Genomic DNA, 9675 nt, shown 5'->3' on the forward strand with positions numbered 1-9675 from the left:
GAGAATATATCCGATCCGCGAAACCGCACATTATCCTCCGATTCTCACGCACCGCCTATTTTCTTCCCTTCCGTGACATCCGAAAATTTCGCCCTCCTCTGCCGCGGATTAATTGGCGAAAACTCGTCCCCCCCGCGAGTCTGGAACGATCGCGGACGAGAAGCGAGGGAACGCGCGTGACGGACGAGAGGAAGAAAATCTTATCGAGGATACCGCGTAAGACGTAAGGAGGCGGCATTGCAACGATTGGGATTGAAAAATCGAGAGACCGAGAGCGGACTTGACGTGGAAACGCGTGTTCCATACGCATATAGCGTAACGAGAGTTTCCGAGTAGGCGATCGACGAAGAATAACGTAGATACGAAAATTGAATTAAACCGAAAAATGGGATGGAAGAACACGCACGAGATTGGCAGATTCGTCGCAGAGGCTTCGAACGAATCTCGTGAGAGAATAGTTTGGAAGTCGGGAATTGGTCGGGGAATTGTTAACTTGGATTCCAAAGTCGAGTCTTAATCCCCGCTCTTCCTAATAAAAGAATTCCGCCACCCTTAGTCGTTCTTTTATATATACTCCTCGACGATTACTATACGTTTTCAATGGAATCGAATTAAGCGAGTTTACTGAAAGCGTTTGTCCGAACAGAGAGATAGAAGATAAGAGATAGATAAGAAGAGAGATATTTGTCTTCGATTCCATTTAACAAAGGAAAAAAACGGGGGAAAAACGAGTGTCCGCTCGAACGGAATCGCAAATGCGACAGGTGGTTCGCGAGAAAGAAACGTATCCGTACAATTAACCGAGTTCCAGTGTCACGTGCCGATTATAATTAACGACTAACACGCTCTGGTGGCCAAATACGTGACCAATGTCAACTTTCTCGCTTCATTTTTATTCTTTCCTCTCTTTCCTTCCCCCCCCCTCCCTCTTTCTTTCTTTATCTCTACGCGCGCTACTCTTTTTCTCTCTCTTCGCCTTGATTCGAAAAATCGATAAACGGAAGCGAGTTTGAGATATTAACTGTCGGTGGGTTGATCGAGGCAGAAATCGCTATCAGTTTTGATTTTTCGATCTTGTAGCACAATCTTACGGAAATAATTAATTTTTCTTGGCGATAAACTAAAATTTTCTTTCTTTCCAGATTCTTCTATGTATTTACAAGAATAATTCGCAACGCGAGAAATATGTAGAATCGTATCGAGGGGGGAAAAAAGAGGATCGTTGGATATTCGAGTAGGAAAGAGAAACATCTTTTTGTGTATATTTTCTTTTTTTTCCATCGTTTCTTTCTACAGATTCTGAATGTTTGATAAAACCACGGTACCTGATGAAAATGTGAAAATTCGTTATCGATAAAAATCACAAGCAATTTGCAATTTTTCTAAAACTTGGATCGATTCGAAAGAAAAATATCGCGTGGATTCTCTCGCCGATTCAACTCGTGCCACCATTAATTAGCTAATGACAGAGATGCGATCTGGATTCGTATGTCGAACGGGATCGAACAACAGCTTTGCAACTTCGCTTTGAAATAATAGGTCGTAACGTGATTTGTGGTTTGTCATCGATACGTTTTGCACAATGCGCAACACGCGTGAAAAATCTCGTTCCGTATTGGCCGTCGAACGGACCAATGTTTGCGCGCTCGCGACCCAACGAAATTGAATCTTCCTTCTCGACAGAGAGACTCGGTAACCGGAGCTTGGCGAAGAAGGAAGAGGAGAGGAAAGGGGGGGGAGAAGAGACAACGAATGTGGCGAGGCCTACAGTTCGCGAGAAGGGAATTTAAGAAATGGCCGGCGTGTACGTTAAACAGAGTTTAACGAGCTCGACTCGTGCGCTAATGGGTCACTTACGATCACGGTGATGGCGGTTATAAAACGACGAAAACGACGAAAACGCTTTTTTCCTCTGCGGGAGAGGACCGTTCCATCCAATCGAATATATTTTACGGTTGAAATGTTCGCTTCGTTGAAAGAGGAAAAAGAAAAACGAACATTGACGCGTACAATTTTTACACGCGTCGCGTGTAATTTTTGTCGCGAGAGAAGTTTGAATTTTTGAACCGACGTACTCATCTACGAGTTTCGACGAATGGAAATATAATTTTGTGAATAAGTCTGAAAAATCGGAGGAAACGCGACACCGAAAGTCAATCAGGGTACAGAATGATCGGATCTGGGTAATGGAAACTCGGCCTAAAGGTTTTTCTGATACCACTCAACCACCCGTTGCGATCCCACTCTTCCCTCCTCCACCACGGTCGGAAACCGAGATATATTTCTTTCGATTTATGAGAATCGTAACTCGCTGCATGTTTCTTTTCTCTCTCTAATTTTAATCGTTTATCACTTTTTCCGCTCCGCCACGATCCCCACGTCATGTATTTTTCTTCTCGCAAAGTTAAAATATTTATAGATAAGGAAGAGTCTAGGGATCGACAACAAGTTTCAACATCACTTTTTTAATACCGCGTGAAATGAAATGAAAATACGAAGAAATTTGTTCGGTCGAGTTGGTGTCTCGAATTACACGAGAAAAAAGAGAAGAAGAAACAAAGCTGTGAAGGAGTGGGGAGAGGGAGCGCGAAAGAAAAAAGGAGAAAATTGTTGATTTTATCGACCGCGAATAAAAGGTTGGAAAAAGTACGTTTTAGAATCGTAGCTTGCAGGATAAGCTACAAGTTCGATAAAGAAAATACCTTTCGAGATTTCCTCTTTGCTTAGGAATTACCGACCGATTTCGATAAGCTAATCCTTCGTTATTAGCACATTCTGCCAGAAACTTTTTTTTTCCTTTTCTCTCTCCCTTCTATGAGAATGGAAATTGCAACGAAATTCTATCTTTACGCGATATTCTTAAAATTAAAAGGGAAAATAATAAAATATTTAATCAAACGTTTCGTACGGATGTCACAGTTGCGAAAATATTTAACACGCTTGTATCGAACGTTTCGTTTCGTTTCGTTTCGTTTCGATCTCGAAAATAATAATTACAACTAAATTAGGAGATGGCCGTTCTTGTTTTGGAAATTCAAACTCTCCTCGAACCACGAAAGCGAGAAATCGAAATGTTTTTCAAAGGGGTCTTAACGATTCGCCCTTCGTTACAAATCCCTTTCCGTGGAAATCGTGGGAGAAACGGAAAGAGAGATCCAATTTCGTTCGTTCAGGTAACGACGTTGGTCCATCGTTTCAGAGTTGCTGTTTTTCGCGATCGATTCGAGATCGTTTCTCTCTCTCTCTCTCTCTCTTCAAACTCTGCCTCGACGCGTCGAACATCTTGCCCACTCGCGTCGAAAAATGGAAATAAAAATGTTTACGACAAGTGGATAACCTTTTTTAACATCTTTCTTTAATTGCCTTCGGTTAATTATCGAATCGCGTAACTCTCTTCGAACTTTTTCCTCGTACTTCTAGTACGTAACGTTGCGTAACGAGAGAATGAAATAAAAGAGCGAATAAAAAGAAACAAAAAATATATTTTTAATCGCAAATTTTAACACTCGTAGTCTTATTCGTTCAATAAAATTCGTAATATTTGTAAAAAAAAAAAATGTAAAACGCTCGAGCGATAGAATAGAGCAAGAGAGAAAGGTCTGACCAAACAATGATACGTTCTACTGCGGCTGAGTCGAAGCTACGAATTGTCTCGTTTCAAGGGCTCGATCGTGGCGAGATAACGCGAGAATTGTGTTTACAATTTACACCGACAGGTTCGCGCACATCTTGACATCTAGAGATACGATCGTAGTTGACGAGTGACAGAAGCTTCGAGACGGTGAAACGTGTCTGCCGAGTGTATTCGAATTACTACGTAAAATTGTGTCGATGGATGAACGTTTTAAGACGTGTTTCTTAGTGTTGTAAACTCAAATTGTATATATCGAAAGAAAAAAAATGAGACAAACACAGTGTTAGTTATAGAAATGCTTAATTAGCGACGATACGACCAAGCATTGCTCGTTAAAAGTTACGTAAAATGAATTCTCTCGAAGCTTTCAAACTTGTATTATTTCGTTCGAATTGATTAATCATCGATCCATCGATCCTCTCTTACACGTTCTTTACGTAATCAGCTTATCCAAATTTGCTTAAAATAGACGAATAGGAGAAAATAAACATGAAAAAAAAAGTTATTTATTTTTATATTTATCATGTATATGTTTAAATATACGTTTTGTTTTGAGCAACTTTGCAGTTAACCTCTCTTTGCTTAACAAGCATGTAAAAGAAAATAGAAGAGAAATTCAATTATCGATGATTGATGTTATTTAAGACGATCGAATTTACCAATCTCCAACTAAATTTCTAGCGATCCTGATTAATTACGTTTCACGGTTGAATTTGAACTCGTTCTCGATTGCTCGTTCGTAGTATCGAAATGATATTTTCCTCGATATTTTATTAAATTACACAGAATTTTAAAAAAATTCCTTACGCTTCCTCGTAAATTTCCTTCTTTTACGAGGTGTTAATGCAAATTCTATTTTTTCTTCTTTTTTTTTTTATTGACCAATATTGGCAGATCTCGCGGGAACGTTACGATCCAATGCTTGGCTATCGCTTCGGAATCTCGGAGGAGGGATAAAGATTCGCGGTCGTGACCAACGTTTTTATACGCGAATCCATACGAAACAATTCCCAATCGGGTTTCCGACGTAGCGATTATTTAACGAAATATCATCATCGAGCGGAATAAAAAGTTTCGAGAGATACGCGTTCGGAAGAGCTCGCGGCAAGATCCGTCGGTGAGTGATAGCTCGCGGCTTTTATCGCGTTTTATCGTCGTTACGATCACGTTCCCTTCCAACGTTGATGGCCTATCTCTTATCGGTCACCCATCATCGATCGTATTCTCTTTTATCACCCCGGGCAAAGTAAAAATCAACTTTTATCCGTTTTATTCGTCCATCGCGTTTTTTTTCCAAATTCTCGCGTATTAAATCGCGAATTTTGAAGTTTAAATCCCCGATTCGATCGATCGGCAAGCGGTTACTGCTCGTTCGGAAACGAAGATCGTTCGAGAAGAAACGCGTGATGCGACACGATCGTGCGATGGATACGTGAATGCGGGGCGGGGAGGGGAGGGGGGGTAGGCAGGCAGGCGCGAGGAAGGGGGAAGGAGGGGACGTGGCAAGAGAGCGGGGCATGCCGGGCCTCGCATATTTCGGGGGATGAGCATTCCTGCCTCGCCAATTTCTATCCCGCCCGCCGCATTGTCCAGCAATTCTGCTCGCCCGTCAGAATGCACGCGATCTCCGTTCGCTGGCTCAAAAATATCGCTCCTTAAAATTGAAAATTGAAAATTGTCCGATTTCGATTCTCGACTCGATTTTTCTTTATCTCTCTCTCTCTCTCTCTCTCGCTCGCTCGCTCAACATAATAACAAATAAGGGACTCGGTCACTTCTTTTCTCGTCGATTCTCGAGACTGATTCGAACGGATCCAAGTTTCATGCGTTTATACACATGTTTGGTGTTGTTCCATGGGTGGGGAGGGGGGAGAGGGAGGGGGTTGGGAAGAGAAAAAAGGTTCGATTCGAGAGCTTGGGAAATATTAATATTATCGGTGGTGGACGAAACGCGTGATCGTGGAAAGAGAGTGACTCGTGAGGGAGGAGGGGGAAAGGGGTTTTCCACCCCCATCGTTTCCACCACCACAACGCCACCGACCCAGTCCCTGTCTCGGATATAAAGTGGTCGCGTGCTTGCAAGCTCAGTCACTCTGTCGCTGAAGCACCGATCCTCGCAACCACCTATTTGGCTCGTCCAAAAACCGCTCGAGCCAACGAACGCAACCCCGATCCGCATCTCTCAGCAGAGCAACAGCCACTCGAAACAGGTATATATTTCTTCTTTGTATCGCCGTCTCCCTTTTCTCTCGAGTCATCCTTTCGAGTTTCGATTTTTCGATCCGAAGATAGCGAATAATTTTAATTTTAAATTAAGCTTGTTGGAGAGTTTTGGATATTTTTGGATTTCTCCCCCCTCCCTTAATTTTTTAAATGTCGTTGAATGGTAAAAAAAAAATATATTTCGTTTCGAATATAATTACGAATTAATAAATGTCACGTTCGAGTTAAAAAAAAAAAATATTTGTCAGCTTGGGATAGATGTAGGCAAGCGTCCATCTCCAGAGGGAGGGGAAAACCTGTTGCCTAGGGAGCCGTGCAAATTACTCGTCATTGTCTTGCATCGTGTTCGAAGATGTATAATATATAATTATGCCAGCTTTTTTTACAATAAATGTCGTTGAATCAATCCGATTATTTCTCGTTTCGGTTGATTAATAAACGGAGAAATTGGCGATATTTTAAAAATCGAAGGGGGGATTGATATGGTATCACTCGAGGGAATTTCTTGGATGAATTATAGTTCTGTCAATGACAGGTAGAGTGGTTGTCCGTTATTCACCGCGGCAGAATCGAAGTGTCGACCGCGAACGAATAAAACCAACAATTTTGACATTGATCAAAATATTCCGTTAACCGATCGATAATCCACAGTGTCCACTCGTCAACGATATCCGTAAAACCGCATGCAACGTTGTCAACGTTTGTCCGCCTAATTTGCTTCTAAAATACACGTGCACACACATATATATATATATATATATAAACGTTAATTCGTTCCAGAGAAATTAATTCTTCAATTTTATTTTTCGAGAAATTTTCGGCGACCGAAAATACGAGAGATTGTATTCTCGACAATAGTCTCGAAGGTGATTGTCCGCGAGAAATTAACTTTTGCTCCCCTTTCGAATCGAATAATAAAATCTCGCTTCATTAAAATTCGTCCGATCGATCGTAGAAAGTGTAGAATCTCGCCTTGTGTATCAGCCGCTGTATCAATGGCCCTTCGACGTCGCCTCAATCGTTCGATTTTTCTTTCGAACGTAATCAACGCGGTACGAATCGTCGCCGGATACTTTTAGAGCTTCCCAGCGAAGCGAACTGATACGAGCGATCGTTACTCGTATGCCATCACGCTATCTCGTGTTATTATCGAAAAAAGAACGCGTATCGTGCGCATCGTTGCACGTTGTTAACAGGGAATGGATATATCCGGAATGCGAATATACGTGCATGTAATTTTGTGCGATAGGGAGACGGAGGCGTTCACTTGGATATTTTTCTCGTGTCGCATCTTTATATATTTTTTTTTCTTTTTTTTCGATGTTTCATATTTTCAAAATCGATAATACGATTTTTTTTTTCGTTCGAACGAATAAAACGGTTTAATTGATCCGGATTGACGAAACGGTTTGTTTTGTTTTCTTTGTTACGCAGGATCGAAATATGTCGTCGCTACGAATCGCCATGTTTCTGCTCGTCGTTCTGATGGTGTTGATCGACTGCTCAACGGCCATCCCGGCAGCCGACAAGGAACGATTGTTGAACGAGGTAGACGTAAGTAACGAAATCCTTCCCCCTCCCTTCATGGATAGTCGTTTTTCAGAACGAAATTTTAATATAGAATAGCGCGTGAATAAGGAAGAATATCGGCCGTAACGAGCGACCGACGGTAACATTAGTCGAGAGAATTCCACGTGACCGTCGAGCGAATGACAAATGTGCCTCGTTACCTCTCTCACTCTGCCCTCGATTTTACGACGAACACAAGTCGAACGACTGTTCGTCTTGAACTCGTTTCGAGAAGAATAAGAAGAAGGAAAAAAGTCTTTTCCTTCCTCCTGCTCTCTTTCCTTTGTCGTTGTATATTTATTCATATACGTCGTTGTATATTTATTTAATAATTAATTCCGATCGATTGACCGCGATTTAAAAAATATAATCGCGATCAAAACTACCGCAGCTTTTGCTACGGTGAGATTAATCTCCATTTCCGGTTAATCAGTTAATTGCGATCAACCGTATATATACGGGATGGGAGAAATAACTTTTAACATTCGCTTCGTATTCAATATGTATATTTTTGCGGATTAATTTTTTGGAAAATAGGGGAGAAAGTTTCAAACCTCGAACAAAGAAAGAATAAGAATCGAGAGATATTCGTATTAGAGTCACGCGTCTTTCGAAGAAATGGAAAGAAGCACAATTCCATCGGAAATTTATTTGGCACACTAGCGACGACACAGTGAATCGCGTCTTTTTTACAATATCCAGAGAGGAGTTTTTCGGTCGTTATTATGCCAACTGTTACCCTCAGACCCGTTCAAACTCTTCGTATTATCCTCCTACATCCTTGGAAGAATATTAATAACGGAGCTATATTTACCTCCTGAACGGTCATTTATTCGATTTCTCTCTCGATATTAAACTTTCCTACTGTTACACGATTACCGATCGATATGCGCGATTTTACCGATCGAGGCGAACCCTCGAATTCGAGAGCATACGGCGAAATCCTCGAACCGCTTATAATTGAAAGGGAAACGAGAAACCTGTTGCTCTCGTTGTTTCAATCTATTTTCTTTTCCAGATATTGAATTAAAAACTTATCCGTATAACGTTATTGTTCAATCGTTTTAATTCTCCTTTACTTTAATCACGAGAGAATTATCGAGAGTCGTCTTCTTCGATCTTTCGTCCTTCTCCTTCTTGAGATTTGAGAGGTAAGAGAGAGAGAGAGAGAGAGAGAGAGAAAGGTCTCGTATACAGTTAATTCAGAATTGGCATATCAATGTTACCGCAATGGTCGAGTGTACGGGTGACGTTAACTGCGCAATTAACGCTACCTCTGATAATCCATAGATATGGGTTTAATCGCGCGCATCCTCGGGATGATCAAAGACAAAGGATCCGTTTACCATGCTACGCTCGCATAGTTTCAAGCAGGCCTGTCGTCCTGAATTCTGAACCCAGAAATATTACACTGAGATTACTTAATATATATATATATATATATATATATATATATCTTTCTACACGTGTACACAGGGTATATACATTTAACCTTTATTATCCTACGAATACGAATTTTTTTTTCAACGATAAATCGAATTATTCATCGAATCTGATATTTGGTTTAGAATATTATTCGAAGAAAAATAATAATTCGCGGAATTGAAATATTTCCAAGCGGATATATAGATATAAACGGATACCGTTAAAAAAAGAGACAAATTGAATTTCTCCTCCGGCCGAAGGAGATGGAAACGGATAAAGACTCGTGTCTTTTGCGGTGGATAACAAAGTAAATTGCCCGTCTAACGAACTTGACTGCCGATATTTGCGAGATAATTTCTATTCCAACGAAATTATTATTACTAAATTCTTGGTCGAATTTTGTATTTATTTTATACAAAAAAAGAAAGAAAGAAACAAATTGAAACAATGGAGGGAAGGGAAATTGTCCACTCGCGTGCCAATATACTTCTTAATCCTTTGTTGTACGAAATATAGTTGGTACTCCTGTTGCGTAACTCTTATCTAGATGTTTGAATTGCAAATAGGTTATTGCGCACGGCGTAGGAGAGATTCGTTTAAGCATTTAAACCGCCCTCGGAATTTACCGTAACATTAGCATACGTACATGTTACGGAGAAATGGGATACGAGATGATATTACGTAAAACAACAATACGCGTATATTTCTCTCTATCGATATCAATTATTCTTCTTTTTCCAAAGGGTGACATGCATCTTTCTATTCGGGCACTGTTACCAAGCTACTTTTTTACAATTAGAAATTAGCTTCGAGAAATATCGAAA

At 40.6% G+C, this 9675-nt stretch overlaps 1 protein-coding gene across 5 annotated transcripts in view; it reads left to right on the forward strand.

Moving 5' to 3' along the window:
- LOC725616 (allatostatin C) overlaps positions 1-9675 on the forward strand; it is a 47450-nt gene that overhangs the window by 35352 nt on the left and 2423 nt on the right. The window contains exons 1-2 of one of the 5 annotated variants that reach the window (XM_016914891.2): positions 3748-3972; positions 7292-7411. In XM_016914891.2, coding sequence (XP_016770380.1) covers positions 7301-7411 — 111 coding nt within the window. In that variant the 5' untranslated portion in view covers positions 3748-3972; positions 7292-7300. Of the gene's footprint in view, positions 1-3747; positions 3973-5510; positions 5845-7291; positions 7412-9675 lie in introns of those variants that run through there. The other 4 variants (XM_006570366.3, XM_006570365.3, XM_016914889.2 and 1 more) reach the window with 4 other exon arrangements.

The sequence above is a fragment of the Apis mellifera genome, linkage group LG11 (assembly GCF_003254395.2).
Source record: "Apis mellifera strain DH4 linkage group LG11, Amel_HAv3.1, whole genome shotgun sequence".
In the NCBI taxonomy this organism is placed as follows: domain Eukaryota; kingdom Metazoa; phylum Arthropoda; class Insecta; order Hymenoptera; family Apidae; genus Apis; species Apis mellifera.